The sequence below is a fragment of the Bombyx mori genome, chromosome 13 (genome assembly GCF_030269925.1).
Source record: "Bombyx mori chromosome 13, ASM3026992v2".
In the NCBI taxonomy this organism is placed as follows: domain Eukaryota; kingdom Metazoa; phylum Arthropoda; class Insecta; order Lepidoptera; family Bombycidae; genus Bombyx; species Bombyx mori.
This window is the reverse complement of record NC_085119.1, coordinates 3371689-3389985: the sequence shown is the minus strand read 5'-3', so window position 1 is coordinate 3389985 and position 18297 is coordinate 3371689. Positions and strand designations below refer to the sequence as shown.

Sequence of the window (18297 nt, the reverse complement as noted above, 5' to 3'; positions counted from 1 at the left end):
GTCACAAGGTGGGTGTCGCGTTTACGTTTTAGATGTCCATGGGCTCCTGTAACCACTTAATATCAGGAGGGCCGTGAGCTCGGCCATCTATCTAAACAATAAAACAAATATATTTTTGAATCACTTCAATTCATTCATTTGTAAACTTGTTCAAAGTCGATGACAGTATAAGTTGATTGCTCTGGGCCAATGTTATGACCAGAATCACTACAAAAAATATCTCTTTTTTTAAATTATATGTTTTTATGTAACAATAAAAACGTAAATTGTGAAGATTAAATTGTCTTTATCATGTGTCGAAGTAGCTTTGAAATCTAGTGATTTAATCTGCACATCTAAAGTTACAGAAAAAAAAAAAAAACTTATACGTTATTTATATCTTTTTTCCCTTCCACAACTATGATAGAAATCTTTTTTTATATTTCATAGATGGTTTCTGTGAATGTTTTATCAAATCATTAAACCTCTCTTGGATTTTTCAACAAATCCTTTAATTATGCACATAACTAAACAAATTTAGTGTCAACTATTTATCAGACGTTGTGAGTCAATTGAGTCATGTTTGAGTCCCAAGACGGCAGTACACGTCGCGACATCACAATATTTGACGGTTTATTTATTCATTCTTACTTATATATACCATGTCTTCTTTTACAGGGAAATCACAGACGAAATTAAAAGAAAATTGAGACTAAATGAGACACACAAGAACTGTATTACAATGTAGGAGATAAGCCAAAAAGCATCACGTATCTAATTAGTTCGTAACTTTGACTACTTTTATACTTTTAATGTTTAAGGATGTAATTATAATGAAACGAGTGATTTAAATAAAACATTTTTTTTTTATATATTTGTCGTTTATTTTATTTACTTATCTATTTTAATATTCTCGTTTTCTTTAATAATAAAAATAATAATAAATACTCTACTAAAATCACATGTCTATTTTATGGAATGTTAATTAACAATATTAAGTACACAAATTGCGTAGTCTCTTAAGGTAAATGTTCGGCAAAAGGCAAGGGAAAATGTTCCATCTATGCGTGTGCCTCTTCAAGAGTGAAATGCTATAAATACACGGCCATTATAACCAAACGGCCCCTTTCTGACAGAATAACACAAGAGCTCAATCTACCCTCATATTTTAAAAATCAAACAAATACAATAAATCCGTTATGGCAAATTAATGAAGTACTCAAAATAGTCATATGAAAATCTTCACTAGATTATCAATAATAAAATTCACTAAAAAACTATTCTAGTTCTATTCATAATGGTCACTCCAAAGTCAGTTTTCATAATTGTTTCAAAACGCGAAAATTTTAAAAACGCGATCCTGAAAACCAACCGAGTGAAAAATTAAGCTTTGAAGCCGGTACATTTTAAATATAAGAAGTCACATATTGCGCCCTATTGTGGAAAAGGGCATAACTACGAAAAGTAGAAATTTTCGAATTTGATAAATTCGATCAAACCTTTTCCAGTTCAGCCTAATTTTTGTGCTCAAACTTAAATGTTAAATTGGAGATCAATTCGCACACCTCATCCTCGATGCGTGTCAGCTCTTAGCTTGAGGGTCGATGTCTCCGTTACACTCCGGAGGGACGCGACCAGGGCGACATTGACACTTGACTTTCCCGGTTCCTTCCTTGACGAGCCAGGATCCGTCCGGGCAGGGACCTTGAGTGTTGAGAATGTGACAAGCGCCGCCATACGCAGCGGTCCCTTTGCGGGCGGTACACGCTTCGACCTGAAGCACAATATAAATTCCCTAATCTTATAAGGATTAAGGACCAGATATTTATGGATTTAATCATATAGACGAGCTCACGGCCCACCTAATTTTAAGAGATTACACAGCCCTTAGACATAGACAACGTAAATGTCGCCTGACCTTATGATATGAGCTCTAATGCCTCAGTTTTTAAAAGACAACGGCTGCCGCGCCGTTCAATCCGAAACGCATTATTGCTTCACGGCAGAAATAGGCAAGCAATTCTTTTTTATTGCTTAGATGGGTGGACGAGCTTACAGCCTACCTAGTGTTAAGTGGTTACTGGAGCCCATAGACATCTACGACGTAAATGCGCCACCCACCTTGAGATATAAGTTCTAAGGTCTCAAGTATAGTTACAACGGCTGGCTCACCCTTCAAACCGAAACGCATTACTGCTTCACGGCAGAAATAGGCAGGGCGGTGGTGCCTACCCGTGCGGACTCCCAAGAGGTCCTACCACCAGTAATTACGCAAATCATAATTTTGCGGGATTATTTTTGTTAATGTAGAAAATTTCACAGCCATAAGTATTTCATTCATTTCATGAGCCGGCAATCGAAAGCGTATGTAGCTAACACACGCCCCCCGCCCGCATCACCCGAGGGCGTTGATCCCTGCCCCCCGTGCCCTGCTTCTTATATAACCGTCTTACATTGCGCCTCATATTAAACGTTTACTATTCGATTTGTTTACAGTTTTATCGTGTTAAGATTGTAAAGCACAATATTTATTTCACGAACGGTCACTTTGTAATCGATATTTCTTTTAAGCCATAGAGCTGCCGACTAAGAGGACAAAAAAAATAGATAAGACTAGATCTAATAGTGGTAGGAGCAGGATAAAGTAGGTTCATGTGGTAAGTAATCAAAATTACCGTTCGTATATCGATGGTTTTCACCAAATTGGACGATAAGTATGTAATTTTTTGCGGAGAGTACTCAGCGGCAGGCAGCGGTTTGGCTCTGCTCCTGTCAGTGCTGATGTCCATGGGCGACCAGTAACCAATCACTTTTCTTTTTCTAGACCTTAATCACTGACGCATCAAGATTTAAATTTATTTATTGAATAACATGTTTTCTATTTTTTTACTGCTTTTTTTTTGTATTACATATATGAGGGAGAAGACTGAAGATCGTCAATAACTACTATAATAACAACGGTTGACAAACGGAGAATTTTATATACCATATGATCGTCTGCCTACAAGTAACAATAGAGACATACTTCTTTTCTATTACAAGACCCGCTGCCGCAGACGCAAACTCCGTTATGACTGAGCCCGTCCAGCGCTGGTCTGGCGTCGAAGTCGAACGCGACGACCTCCCCGACCGGACACGGCTCGGGCGTGCCGGGCCGGTAGCATCGACGCCTCTCTGGGACGTACAGACGACCTCTCGCACACGGAACCTGCAATGTACGTTGTGCATGTTGGGAGACACGATGAATCCGGCCGAGGTTGGATAGGTAGTGGATCCAATGGACGTCACGTTGTGACTGTCGCCATCACTTGTAATGATGATGGCATCATGAGTTATAACGACAATTCTATTGTATGGCGCCTGTATTCAAACCGAAAATAATAACTGTCACAAAATCTATCACTGCTGGTCTGGGTCGTCTTGTAAACCCGCTCAGGTAGGTACCACCACTCTGCCTATTTCTGTCGAGAAACAGTAATGCGTCACTTTGATGATGTCTGTGGGCTTCAGCAACCATCCAACACTAGGTAATCTCTGAGTTAGTCAACCTATCAAACCGATAAAAATACATAGAGGCACGAAGAGGACATATATCATATAGTAAATACATATATGAGCATACCCACTTAGCAGTTAATTGTCACAATTGCTCCAGAGCAACAACATTGCCAAGCAACTCCTATTCGAATATCAGACTATCGTATTATCATATTGTCACGCCGGTAAGGGTAACGCAATTTATCGCCGAATAGCAGAAACGAATATCAAAGGTACTAGCAAAATCGAGTAGTACAACGCCATCTATTGTCAGATAGCAGAAACACACATCGAAGCTACTCGACTTACCAAGAATGTTCTCGATAAATCTAGGGATATCGTATAAACTATAAAAGCGCTAGTAATCTGAACTACTCGAAGCGAAACAGCGAACGGATCACCAGAAGCGAAGCGGAATAAGTGAGTTGAGAACCTTGAAGTGTTCGCTAAGTGTTCTAAGTGCTAATACAGTTTTAATTTCTACCTCGATAGAATTTTCACCCATATTTATCCCGAACCCCAGCGCGTAACAGTATTTATTACCTTGATACATCGCCCCCCTCGCGCTATCATTTCATCCTGTTCGCAAGGTCCCCTGGTGTAGAGTCTATAGCAAGCTCCGTCAGCGGCTCTGGCGTGGAACGATTTACATTTACACTCCGCTTTAGATCCTTGGGCTGTCACTTGTGTTATCCTGAAGGTGTGGCCTCGAGGACACGGGCCGACGGAATCTGAAGAACCATTAGAAAGCACCTTTAAAGGACTGACTCAGTGGTGTTGTAGGGCTGTTGTGTGTATTGTAGATGCTGAGGTTTGTGGGTTCCCATGTCGGACAAAAACGTGTGTGATAAAATCCTCGTGGCCTGAAAGTTAAAAAGTCCGGTTTCTAACAAAATACGTACTTAACAAATGTTCACGATTGACTTCCACGGTGAAGGAATAACATCGTGTAGTAAAAATCAAACCCGCAAAATTACAATTTGCGTAATTACTAGTGGTAGGCATCTTGTGAGTCCGCACGAGTAGGTGCCAACACTCTGCCTATTTCTGCCGTGAAGCAGTAATGCGTTTCGGTTTGAAGGATGGGGCAGCCGTTGTACTGTCAAAATTGAGATCTTACAATTCATGTCTCAAGGTGAGTGGCAGCATTTACGTTGTAGATGTCTATGGGCTCCGGTAACCACTTAACATCAGGTGGGCCGTGAGCTCGTCCATCCATAAATACAATAAAAAAACCAAAAACGTTTCGTCTTAGATTTTCCACCGGACACACTTTGCATTTCTTCTGTTTTTAATTGGTTTCCATTGCGTACGGCAGGGTGGTGGTACCTACCCGTGCGGACTCACTAGAGGTCCTACCACCAGTTAAAAATGAAAAACTTAAGGTAGTTTATAATTGTTGAAGCTTTTGTAACGACCTCCTCCTTTACATACATAGCCTACTGGCATTTTACGTACCCAGTTCATAACACCCCCCGGTCTCGTTGTGATAATGCGGCATATGGCTCTCGCAGCCACATCTTGGTCCCGGCAGATACAACAGGCCCTTGTCACAGGGTCCCCGGGTGAAATGCGCATAGCAACCTCCGTCTAGCGGCCAGAAGTTTCTACTATCCGGATCACACTGGAATTTCAATAAAATAACATTCAAAAATTATTGTTTCTTTAAGGATTTCACTCCCAATCCATTGAGGGTGATTTTAAGTACGTCAAGCAATGGTCCCCGTTCTCGCCAAGCCCGTCGCTTGCGACGAAGGTCTCAACGAGCGAATTAACCCATAGACACAGCCTACTGAGTTTCTCGCCGGATCTTCTCAGTGGGTCGCGTTTCCGCGTTAACAACACTGCCGGTTAGAGCCCCGTGAGCTCACCTACACGTCAAGGAGAAGCTGAAATAGCCTCAAGGCTATCAGGATAGGTAATGGAAAAAAAATCAAGTAAAAAAACCAAAAACTGTTTTTAAAATTTCTTGAATTTTTAGATGTAACTATAACTAAGCTCTAAGGTCTATATCTCAAGGTGGGTGGCGCATTTAAGTTGTAGATTTCTATGGGCTCCAGTAACCACTTAACACCACGTGGGCTGTGAGCTCGTCCAGCTATGTAAGCATTAAAAAAAAAACAGAGTCGTCGAACAAAGAGGTCATTACAATAGCGTCTTAACGTTATTTGTCATATTAACACATTTGAAGCACGTTTTTGCAGTGTAATCTAATCGAAAATTCTTGTTAGCATTAATAATGATTAATAATGAAATTCGTGCACTTTAAATAAATTTAATTCAACACACGTTTTACATTAACCTATTCAGGGAAGTCATTGGGTGCAACTATATGAAAACATGTTTTGTTTATCAATACAACGGCTGCCCCACCCTTCAAACCGAAACGCATTACTGCTTCACGGCAGAAATAGGCAGGGTGGTGGTACCTACCCGCGCGGACTCACAAGAGGTCCTACCGTCAGTAATAAAACAAATAACATTTCATTACATTCATCGCCAATTCTAGTCTTAACAAACCAGTCGTTTACGTAATTACCCAATGCAGAAACTCACCGTACAGTTCGCCAGTCCATCGTCTCCGATATCCAATATGGCACCTGGGTAACAAGGGCCCTGACTGAGCCTGTAGTAGCACTTCCCATCAGCGGGCCAGTACAGCAAGGTTTCGTCAGCGCACTGCTGCGGCCTCACGCACATACCTTGACGTTCACTGGAACATATAAATATATGTACATTAATAATTAAAAATACTTTTACGATTTAATATATTACGCTTTTATTTCCGAAGCGTCGTCTCGATTAGTTTACAGTTTTCGTGATGATGTTACAAGAACGACGTGGTATAACAATAACAAAACACGACATTAAACCTTAAAAGTATTGTCAATTATGTCTACTGTCTACCAATCACAATAATCGAAGAATATACAACGTACAATCGGCTAAAAAAATATAAGATTTAAGGATAATTAATATAAATATTTCGAATGGATATTCGCACAGCGGTCGATGGAGAGAGCTATGCTCGGTATTTCAAAATCCGGAACGAAGAAATTCGACGGAGAGCCAAAGTCGACGACAGCTCTCAAAGTTAGCAGCCTAAAGTGGCAATGGGCCGGTCACATCTGTCGAGCCAGCGACGCAAGGTGGAGTAGGAAAGTCCTCGAATGGAGGCCACGGATGGGTACCAGGAGCGTGGGGTGTCCTCCAACCAGCTGGACCGACGACTTAGTGCACACGGCGGGAAGTCGTTGGATATTTTTTTTTATTGCTTAGATGGTTGGATGATCTGGAGCCCATATACATCTACAACGTAGATGCGCCACCCACCTTGAGATAAGTTCTAAGGTCTCAAGTATAGTTACTACGGCTGCCCCACCCTGCAAACCAAAACGCATTACTGCTTCACGGCAGAAATAGGCGGGGTGGTAGTACCTACCCGCGCGGACTCACAAGAGGTCCTACCGCCAGTAATAAAACAAATAACATTACAGTACATTCCTCAGCGATGCGGAAGGCGGAGGACCGCATTCTGTGGAAGGCATTGGGGAAGGCCTATGTTCAGCAGTGGGCAGATAAAGGCTGATAACGATGATGAATGGAATGAATACGAGCATTCAGTTACGCAGCTTCGAACTACAGTTAATTATTACCGAATGATTTCAAAGTCCCAAATTTCTAACTTTAGCACTGAGTGTAAGGCATTTGCCTGTTTTTGCGGTGAAACAACGATAATCGTTGTACCAATACAGACGAGACCTGACTTTTGTAATCATGTTTTGAACGCCTCTAACATCGCGTGAACTGTGTTTCTCTATTTTAATTATTAATAGACAAAAACAAAATGGCTAAATACCGTCTACTTCTTTATTTATCAACCGATTTTCATTTTACTATATTTCGTTTACTTTTGAAATCAGATAGTTATTTCTTTTGAAAATCTACTACAATAATTATTATTAACTAAAACTAACAATAATTTTTAAACATACAGATGATTTATTATAATCAAACTAAGAACTTGAAGTGACAGTTACTATGATATTATTATTGACGATATGCGTTTGATTCAGTACACAAAAATGAGGTTTTTTTTTTATTGCTTTGATGGGTGGATGAGCTCACAGCCCACCTGGTGTTAAGTGGTTACTGGAGCCCATAGACATCCACAACGTAAATGCACCACCCACCTTGAGATACAAGTTCTAAGGTCTCAAGTATAGTTACACCGGCTGCCCCACCCTTCAATTTATGCCAGTGGACTCATAACACAAGATGAGCTCGTTGACTGGTCTAAGCAGGAAAACAACTGCCATAATTTATACTTACTTAAGGAAAATACAATCTAATCGAAAAAGGAAAACGGAAGTGAGGCTTAATGCTTTCTCGATCCAAAAGGATGCGACGGTCATGACACGCATACCACTCAAACTCAAGTTTCGACCCAGTTTTAACAATTTTGTTGTTCGAATATTTCCTACACGAATATCGCCACAGACTAACGAAACAGCAATCAGTACAGTATTAATGGTTTTTTTTTTGCCACAGGAGAAAATCGCCGGATCCCCACCCGCGCGTCAGGTGGGGTATGTGGGAGTTGAACCTCACTAAAAACTCCTGCCGCTCAGACGAGGGTTGACGCAAAGCACATTACATCCATCCCACCGTCCCACGGACGCCGGACCAGCGGCCGCCAGCGACACGACCACCGGTTCCCTCGTTCAGCGGGCCGAGAGCCCGCCTTGATGGCGCCGCGTTACACCTTCCCCCAGAGCGGTCGGGGGAACGCGGTCTACCATCACCCGGCTTCCTACTGCGGGTGAGCGTGCAAAGTACGCCACCCCACGTCTGGGTCTCTCCCCGCACAAAACGGGTGGGACCCCGGGCTGTTGTTGTTTTTTTATTGATACCAAAACATGTAAGCTGCTTACAACGTAACACGCGATAAAGATGTTCATAGTCCACACAAAGCATCTCGTAAATCCGAAACCGACTATGCAAATTGATTTAGCTTTCAAACGAGACTATCGTTGAACATTTTTATTTTTAATTATAGCTCATATCGACACATATAATAAATAATAAATGAAAATCCGCAATTTATATGTAAATATATTCATATAAACATCATGTTTAGGTAATCGCAGACTCTTAACCTTAAAACCGAAATCGATGTTCGTAACTCTGCGAATTTACATTTTTGCCTACGAAACGCATAAGATAATTTCACGCATTTTTTTATGGGTGGACGAGCTCAAAGTCCTCCTGGTGTTAAGTGGTTACTGGAACCCATAGACATCTACAACGTAAATGCGCCACACACCTTGAGATATAAGTTCTAAGATCTCAGTATAGTTACAACGGCTGCCCCACCCTTCAAGCCGAAACGCATTAATCACGGTAGAAATAGGCACGGTGGTGGTACCTGCCCACGCGGACCCATTTGTATAGAACACTGGAAGCAATAAAATACAAATCCCACAAGTTACATTCGTACCACTACCCTGCTCATACCTACCGCGAACCGATTACGCGTTTTAGTTTGAAAAGATGGACATCAGTTTGAATTAAACACAGCAATGAAATTTCAATCTTAGGTCCCGAGGCAGAAAGATGCTTTTACGTATCTTCGTTTGCCTAACACTAATCGGTTAACATTTTTTTGCTATTGTAAAAAAGTAGCGTTAAACAAAATAAAATAAATTGGCATTCTTATATAGGTATATATAAAAATGAATTGCTGTTCGTTAGTCTCGCTAAAACTCGAGAACGGCTGGACCGATTTGGCTTATTTTGGTCTTGAATTATTTGTGGAAGTCCAGAGAAGGTTTAAAAGGTAGATAAAGTAGGTAAGGTAGTAAAGGTAGGTAGATATTATGAAAATGTTCGGAATTAATTATTAAAAATAAAAATTTTGTTTTTCCTTTGCTGTGATGTGTCCCCCGTCGGACGGATTCCTTTTGTTTGTTTTATGTTTATTTTATACAAAAGTTTAGGTCTTTTATTTATCGATTGAGGCACTACGAAGTCTGCCGGGTCAGCTAGTACCAAATAGAATTCAATAGCAGCATATTCGTCGTGATGCTTACCTACCCTCGCTTGTTGAAGGACTCCTCGACCGGCGCGAAGTACTCGCCGGCTCTGCAAGGACCTCGTTCGAATAGCTTGTGGCATGTCGTTGTATGCGGCAGCTGGGCCGTCCCAGGCGGACACTTGCATTCTGCTATAGTCCTTCCGCCCCAGCGACCGGGACTGAGTTCTTGAGTCTCGGGACACGGGTGACCTTTCTGAAAAACAAAAGCCTATTGTTATTTAATAAATACCACAATTCTTGGTCAGCCCACCCTTGATTCGTCTATGAGATTATGCATCATCTCTTTTAATTAGTTTCTTAGATAAAACGAGCTCACGGCTTCCCTGTTGTTAAGTGGTGACCAGAGATAATAGACATCAACAATGTAAATATCGTCACCCTTATTACGACATGAATTCTAAGTGCCTAGTTTTATACTATAGTACAGTGACTGCCCCGTTCCTAACCAACCCTTCCAACCGAAACGCATTATACGGGGTGATATACATACCCGTGCTTGTTCGCAATACATTCTACACCAGTATGATAATCGGCCGTCTTGTACCTCTAATTTCTCATTTCAATGTTATTATCTGTCTCTAACGTTCAAAATAAGATTTTGACATTCGTTATTCATGCGTTTTAGCGCCAAAACGGGATTTTTCATTTTATTTTGAGGTCTGGTAGCGAGACCTTTAAGTCAATCAACCAATTAAAACGGCAGCGCAGATTATATACTTAAACATATCAACTACACAATCTGGCCATAAAATCGCTAACAATAAAAAAAAACAATAATATAACGTTTGAATTTCGAACTTGTTATTCTCACATGAATATTCATTGTATTTTTTTTTCCTCTGCACACCAATCTCAACCTTTGTTGAGAGATCTTGTGATATTCAAGAATAGTTTAGTGGGTCGTTAGCTATTGAAACTTCGGCATCGTGTCGCAAAGTGTGTAACGGGAATTAACTTTGTGATATCCATGAACTAAGTCATTAAAACTAAGTAGATCTGTGGGGACATTAGAATAAATGAGCTTTTTAGATGAGTGTCTAATGCAATAAGAAGCGAATAAAAACAAATTTAAGATCACTGCAACACATCACACTCCAATTTGCAACAAGATAAGTTTTAAATTTGCTTAAATCAATGCTAAGATTTGATTTTACACTTTTTACAATTTCCCTTACCTTAAGTGCGAGTAAAATTAAGCTTCAATTTTTTTTATTACGAATGCGACCTGGGATTCTTTGAAAAACTTTTTAACTTATGAGTTTTTTTCGTATTAACGTACTGTAACTTTATTTATTATGATGCTGGGTAGGAAAACGCCTCATTCAGAGCCGCAACCCTGAAATCATTGACAATGTCAAATTCACTAATAAGTAAGCATCCTTTTTTTCCCAGATCACTTTTTCCTATTTCATTGCGCAACAATCCCTAAATGGACACACAACGGACTAGGTACCTTTAATAATATTAAATACTAGACACATTCTGGTAAGTAAGTTTTGAACCGATGACCTCATGTGCCGCCTTGCCCCAAATTACGCTTCTGATGGACTCCAGTACATTTGCATAGTACTATTGTGCTCGGCTCAATGTCAGCGGTTTATTACCAGTCAACAAGAACAGCGTTTTCTCATTTACAGGAAACTTCAAACAAATAACCGTTTAATCCTTCTTCAGTCTTGAGACCACGGTCGTTGTGATCGCATGTCTTATACCCAACGATACTGGCCACAAAAATGATTTTAAACAAAGAAAAGTTAAACAAACGAACGTCAGACACCTGATGATGAATGGTCACCGACGCAAAATTAGGTCAGTAAAACCAGAGACGAAGTTAAGCTATTGCCGTGGTAGACTCTCAGGTTTGAGCCCCGTCAGCTCACCTACTAGTTAAGGTTACGCTGAAATAGCCTCTCAACGCTTATCAGCATAGGTAGGAAAAAAAAGGTGGACTTTTATTAAAGCTCGTTCAAAGGAGAACCTGTAATAGTCCCTGGAAGCACCTGGAACAAAAATTCATTCCAGAGCCAGATCAGGGGTCCCACAAAAAAAAAGTTCACTGGAAACGGTTCTCTAAATCGGTGGTGCAATAGTTAGCGGCCCTGACTGTTGTGCCGAGGGTCGTGGGTTCGATTCCCACATAGGCCAAACATTCGTGTAATGAACAGGTTTATTTGCACTTTGTCTGGGTGTTTATTATCTGTATAATCCGGTCATCGTTCTCGTCGAACCCATCGCTTGCGACGAAGGGCTCGACGAGCGAATTAACCCACAGACACAGCCCACTGAGTTTCTCACCGGATCTTCTCAGTGGGTCACGTTGCCAATCCGGTGGTAGATTTTGCGAAGCACTGCTCTTGCTAGGGCCAGTGTTAGCACCACTCGGGTTTGAGCCCCGTGAGGTCACCTACATGTTAGGGCGAAACTGAAATAGCCTCTCAAAGCTATCAACATAGGTAGGAAAAAAACTGTATAATATGTCTTTCTATCTTTAATTTGTTGTTTCACCAATTTGTTTTTACAAATAAATACATTGCTTATTAACCAATAGTAAGCGGTGAAAAAAATTCAACTCAATATTTCGGAAGATATGCAATAGCTACGTTTTCCATCACTTCTATTACAAAAGTAAAGCTGCTAAAATCTCGGATAAGCTAGCGCTCACTTTGGCACTGTTATAACACGCGTCGATGTGAATTGATTGGTTTGGAATTGTTAACAAAATTGCATACTGGTTCGACGGGTTACGTTGCATCGGCGTGCACTCGTCAATGACCGTGACCTAACGATCTAATTGACACTGTCGATGTAAAAATCGATCATGTTTAAAAAACGCAAAACAGGAGGATTTTATGCGTATGTTTTTAGTCTTAACACTATATAGTTTTACTTGTAGGGCGTATTGGGGGCCGCGGGGATATTTTAATGCCACAGTCGGGCGCTTCTTTAATAGAAAGAACACAATAAGAATTTTTAACTTAATTAAAACTAATTTTTCAGCTTACGATTGACCGTGACTATCAAAATTATAAGGTATTCGAGAGGAAAACAATAATATAACTACTATCAGAAACATGTGAGATTAAACCGTAAAAATTAATTTATAATTTTTTTTCTACGACTCGCGAAAACCGAAGAAGGTATTTCGACTTTATCTCTTAACATTCACGTTGTGATATCTATAAGCTCCGGTACCCACCAAACGGGTGGTGGGATCATCCACCCATCTAGTGCAAAAGAGTACCAATCTATTTAGTAGGAAATTACGTAAGCCACATCTACATAAGATGTCGGATGATTAACAGGCATACCAGGAAGTAAATCAAGCAGATGTAGCAGCATTTCTGGTGGAAGCACCAACATCTAGATGATGTAGTAAAACCGCTTTCTCTAACGCCATTAGTGAGATGCGACTTATACGAAATAACGTAATAATAAGCAAAGTCGATTTTGTTAGGATCACTTTAAGATCTATATTTGAAGCTCTGATCAATTAGTAAGATTAACTATGGAAACTTAAGTCATAATGTCAATAAACAGATAATTTCAAATTGAAAATTAATTTAAAATTCTCATCGGGTCCTTGCGACCCCTTATTTGGCATGGTTCGGTCCTCAGACTAACAAGTCCACTGAGTTTCTCGCCGGATCTTCTCAGTAAATTGCGATTTCGTTCCGGTGGTAGATTTTGCGACGCACTGCTCTTGCTAGGGCTAGTGTTACCAAATTCTCTCGGGTTGAGTTCGTGAGCTCACCTACCCATCCGGGCGTAGCTGAAATAGCCTCTTATGCTACCAGCGAATAGGTAGGGAATAAAGACCAGCCCCCTCTACTCGGGCTGTGGGCTCCCTTTCTCTCTGGACTGGGATGTTGGGGTTCCTGGTTTTTCTTTATATACACTGCTGTTTTTTTGAGCCGGAAGTTAATCCGAGTTTCTTTTCCGTCTTCACGCTGCTCTTCTCAATTTATCGTTGGTTTTAAAGTTTTTTTTTTTGTACATTTCTCCTCAATGCGAAACTCCTAAACCTTGCATCCGATTGTGACGAAACTTGGTACGAATGTTTTTGGCACTCCACGAAACGTGTCTATCATAGCTCTACCAAAGCGTAACTGGTAGTTTTTACTGGTGGTAGTCTTGTGAGTCCGCACGGGTAGGTACCAACACTCTGCCTATTTCTGCCGTGAAGCAGTAATGCGTTTCGGTTTGAAGGGCGGAGCAGCCGTTGTACTGTTAAAAGTGAGACCTTACAACTCATGTCTCAAGGTGGGTGGCAGCATTTACGTTGTAGATGTCTATGGGCTCCTGTAACCACTTAACATCAGGTGGGCTGTGAGCTCGTCCACGCAAATAAGCAATAAATAAAATTTTGTCGCGCGAGCAGTTTCAAGAAATCTATGTTTTCATACAATTAGCAATAGTAAGCGAAACGTGACTAGGTTTCACTAGTATTCTGTACATATCTGTATATTGTATCTAAGATCTATATATGTACTTATTATAATCTTCTTTAAATTGTATTCTAACAAAACCAAACGAAAATAGTAAATGTTATTGACCTTGTCAAATTCCACAGTAAAGTTCCCAAAACGCATAGTGCATGTTAACTATAGTTGGTTCTGAGCAAGTTACGTAATACGTGACATACGTCGGCTAGTATTCCCACGGAATAGTTTATTCGTCTCTATTCATATTAAGTAATGGCCGAGAAGGTATTTATTGCTTGAGCCACTGCAAGCATCTTCAAACACATATAGAAGAGGCAACATCTACTAAAATGTAACAACAATAAAAACTGCATTCAAGTAAAATTTAAATGCTTTTTACACGGACTTTTTATAGACTTCCTGATCAGCTAGAAAGTTTATATTTTGAACAGATCAAAATCTCATAATATGCAATTTTAATACCCTGTATAGGAATCTAAACGATATTGTTTAACTTTTTCATTTTATAATTTTGATAAATATCCTTGTACAGTTTTTGTTGAATAACACAAAAAATAAATCTATCCAATCTTTTTCTACTACATTTTTACTATTTTCAAAATGAATGTAAAACAACTTTACTCGGTCACTATGCTAATAAAGGAATCAAAATTTCCAGATTTTGCCGAAAGTTTTTTTTTTCTTCCCAAGTAAACGACAAGCACAGCCAATCTGATACTGAATTATCACTCATGAACATAAACATTATTGGGTGCATAAATAAGTATCTGCTATCATTCAGAATTCCTTTTAAAACTGTTTCACAAAAGAATGATCTCACTCAAGAAATACCCCGAATTGGATGCTGCATAGCGGGAATCAATTATGATTAAAGAAACCAGCATCACCCTCGACCTCGAGTTGGGAATACTGTCAATGGAATACGCCAATTTTAAACAATTTAAAGCAATCTTCATCACGCCTTGAAATCCATCGGCTTTTTTTTACAGGAGAAAATCACCAGATCAGTTGAACCTTACCAAAAACTGCCACACAAAAGCCGTTGTAACTATACTGAGACCTTAGAACTTATATCTCAAGGTGGGTGGCGCATTTACGTTGTAGATGTCTATGGGCTCAAAACACAGCCTGCGCCCGACCGCTGACCGGGCTGGAACCCAGTTGGGGACATTATGACAGGGTTGACGCAGAGCATACTACATCCATCCCGCCGCCCCCAGACGCTGGACCGACGGCCGCCAGCGACACGACCACCGGTTCCCTCGATCAACGAACCGGGGGGCCCGCCAAAATCCATCGGCTTTAACCCGTTTGTTACCAATCATTCACGACATGTAAAACTATACCTATAATTTTCAAGTCGCCTAATTTATTAGAACATTAGATGATACATTAATTACGAAGCACTTGAGTCGATCTTGAATCACGTACAATAAGCACGCCTATCGGATACCGGTTTAAGTCTGATGGTAATTAATTTCTTCGAGTTGCTCACAGAACATTAACCTTCAGATTATAATTAACATTACAGTTTCATAGGAATCATTTCTTAGAAAGGTTAACGGTTACTCGTTATTATGATTTCGTATTTCTTATTAAGCATACCGCTAGAGGTCACTCGGTCGCCATCCGAAACTATTGCAGCTTATTTAATTTTATCAATATATCTTTCTTGGCAATTGCGGAAATGACACACATTGCTTGTACGTAATATCGCCAATAACTAATATCTGGTTCGATGCTGGGCGCCACTAACTTGTATATCTATACTAATATATAAATTTACAGTGGTTTTTTACAGATTTTCCGTTTTAACTACTGAACCATGCATCCGATTAACTTGAAAGTTGGTATCCATGTAGAAAATACATGTACTTAATGGATAGGCATCTGCTAGCATTTAAAGTAGTTATTTTGAAATCCATTGATAATGGCATTAAAGTTGTGATGACGAATAAATAGTATTTTAGCAGTTAGCCCCACTTAACCGAACTAACAATTAATTTCTACTTTTTTATTATATTTATCCCGTTCATAGTAGTCGTGATATCAGAGCAGAGTTACAAAGTTATTGATTTTTCATTTCATTGAATGAATTGAATGAATAAATTCAATCAAATGAAATGAATTAATGATAGATTCAATTGAATCCTTGATGCAAATATTCAAGTTAATCGAACGTTTCGAAGTCAGAGAAAATAACATTTAATGATTCCGTTACATACAATTTTATACAATTATAACATTGTATCCATAAATAACGTTACACAATAAATTCATACAATACAAAGATAAGAAAAGCGTATTAATAATTGATCTGGTGGTCTTAGGACCTCGCGTGAGTCCGCACGGGTAGATACCACCATCCGGCCTATATCTGTCGTGAAGCAGTAATGCGTTTCGGTTTGAAGGGTGGGGCAGCCGTTGTAACTATACTGAGGCCTAAGAACTCATATCTTAAGGTGGGGGGTGGTATTTACGTTGTAGGTGTCTACGGATTCCGGTAACCATTTAACACCAGGTGGGCTGTGAATACGTCCACCCATCTATACAATAAATAAATAAAAGAAATCTGAGTTGTAGCAATTTGTTTTCGGAATACAGAACATACAGACCTGATAAATTGTATAGCATTTTCCATCGATCGGCCAGTATAACATAAGCCAGCCTCTCGGATGAGCGGCACAGGGATTCCTTCTGACGTCCGCCCACGGTGGTGGTAGCACTGCGGCGTGCGTCCCACAGAACAATGCCGCCAACCAAATCCAGGTCGCCATTTTGCACACACTTGTGAATCACGAGCACTTTATTATATTGCGCATACCTAATTTAATATTCATTTTATTTCTCACCGATTTCCACTTGCAGTTCTGTTTTTGATTATTTTTTTAATGTGTCAATCATAAATTAACTTACACAATTGTGTTTTGTTACACGTACGGTTACGTTAGATTGCCTATCGATACGAAATTACAAAGTTTTTTTTTTTTGTTGTTTTAATTTAGAATGTTCAATGATTCAAAATTAAATATTGTTTGACTTGGACGCAGCCGTTCGTGCGTTCAACTTCACGAGTGATGCGATGTTTTAACATTTAGTTCCGTAAACTCGTAGGTGGCGTGTTAACTTTTACTGCAAACGAAAATTAATTGTGTAGATTGATGTAACTGATATGATTTACGAGAGTATTTTACGAAATAGCTTACACTGCTATTAGTTACAACATGTTAAAAACAGATATGGTTGCGATTCCTATTGGACGATAGCGAAGCACTGATTTTGCTAGAGGCTAGTGTCAGCAAATTCTCCTGAGCTCTGCTAACACGTTCGCACGTAATTGAAATAGAATATAAAAACAAAAATGTGACTGCAGTCGGACGTACAATAACTTGGAATTAAACGGAATTATTAAAGAACATCTGTGCAATAAAGCTTACTATAATGTCAATGATTATCTAGAAGATTGCACAAATTGGGAATGAGCTCGCTGCGGCCATTTCAATATTGCAATAATTGTTACATTATAATACTACTTTTGTCGTCGTGGCCTAAAGGATAAGACGTCCGGTGCATTCGTGTGTAGCGATGCACCGGTGTTCGAATCCCGCAGGCGGGTACCAATTTTTCTAATGAAATACGTACTCAACAAATGTTCACGATTGACTTCCGCGGTGAAGGAATAACATCGTGTAATAAAAATCAAACCCGCAAAATTATAATTTGCGTAATCACTGGTGGTAGGACCTCTTGGGAGTCCGCACGGGTAGGTACCACCACCCCGCCTATTTCCGCCGTGAAGCAGTAGTGCGTTTCGGTTCGAAGGGTGGGGTAGCCGTTGTAACCGTGGTTGTAACTATACTGAGACCTTAGAACTTATATTTCGAGGTGGGTGGCGCGTTTACGTTGTAGATGTCTATGGGCTCCAGTAACCACTTAACACCGGGTGGGCTGTGAGCTCGTCCACCCATATAAGCAATAGAAATAAATAAAAAAAAACTCATTGTGAAAATTAATATTAAAAAAAAATCTAATATTTAAAAATGAAAGACATGCCCGCTGAGTTTCTTGCCAGTTCTTCTCAGGACGGAGGCTAGTTTTTGTGAATTGGCGGTATTTCTTTTTGACGTTCAACAAGTATGTACTTTCATTTATGTTGAATATTTTTTTATTTATTTTATTTTAATAATATACAATCTAATTCGGTCGTCATAAAGCTTAGGTAGGATAAGTTATTAATTTTTT

At 39.7% G+C, this 18297-nt stretch overlaps 2 protein-coding genes across 2 annotated transcripts in view; one reads left to right on the top strand and one right to left on the bottom strand.

Annotated features, from left to right (window-relative positions):
- Nucleotides 1–851, top strand: part of LOC101744511 (nose resistant to fluoxetine protein 6) — a 52982-nt gene extending 52131 nt beyond the window's left edge. Inside the window, exon 12 of the mRNA XM_038014915.2 lies at nt 658–851. Coding sequence (XP_037870843.1) covers nt 658–689 — 32 coding nt within the window. The 3' untranslated portion in view covers nt 690–851. The remainder of the gene's footprint in view (nt 1–657) is intronic.
- On the bottom strand, nt 839–16832 carry LOC101745768 (uncharacterized). The gene is made up of 7 exons (XM_021349054.3): nt 16671–16832; nt 9613–9806; nt 6073–6229; nt 4975–5140; nt 4060–4247; nt 3005–3187; nt 839–1753 (listed from the first exon to the last, which is right to left on the bottom strand). The coding sequence occupies exons 1-7, from the start codon at nt 16830–16832 to the stop codon at nt 1562–1564; spliced, it is 1242 nt and encodes a 413-aa protein (XP_021204729.1). The 3' UTR covers nt 839–1561.
- Nucleotides 16833–18297: the final 1465 nt, after the last annotated feature.

Bases quoted from the DNA above. Each gene is read 5' to 3' on its own strand.
- LOC101745768 (XM_021349054.3), bottom strand. From the start codon at position 16,832: ATGGCGACCTGGATTTGGTTGGCGGCATTGTTCTGTGGGACGCACGCC. The intron at 4,248-4,974 runs GTACGTAAAATG...ATGGTTCTTCAG, and splicing joins CGGGGGGTGTTATGAACTGG to ATTCCGTCGGCCCGTGTCCT. The intron at 3,188-4,059 runs GTAATAAATACT...CGTACATTGCAG, and splicing joins GAGGGGGGCGATGTATCAAG to GTTCCGTGTGCGAGAGGTCG.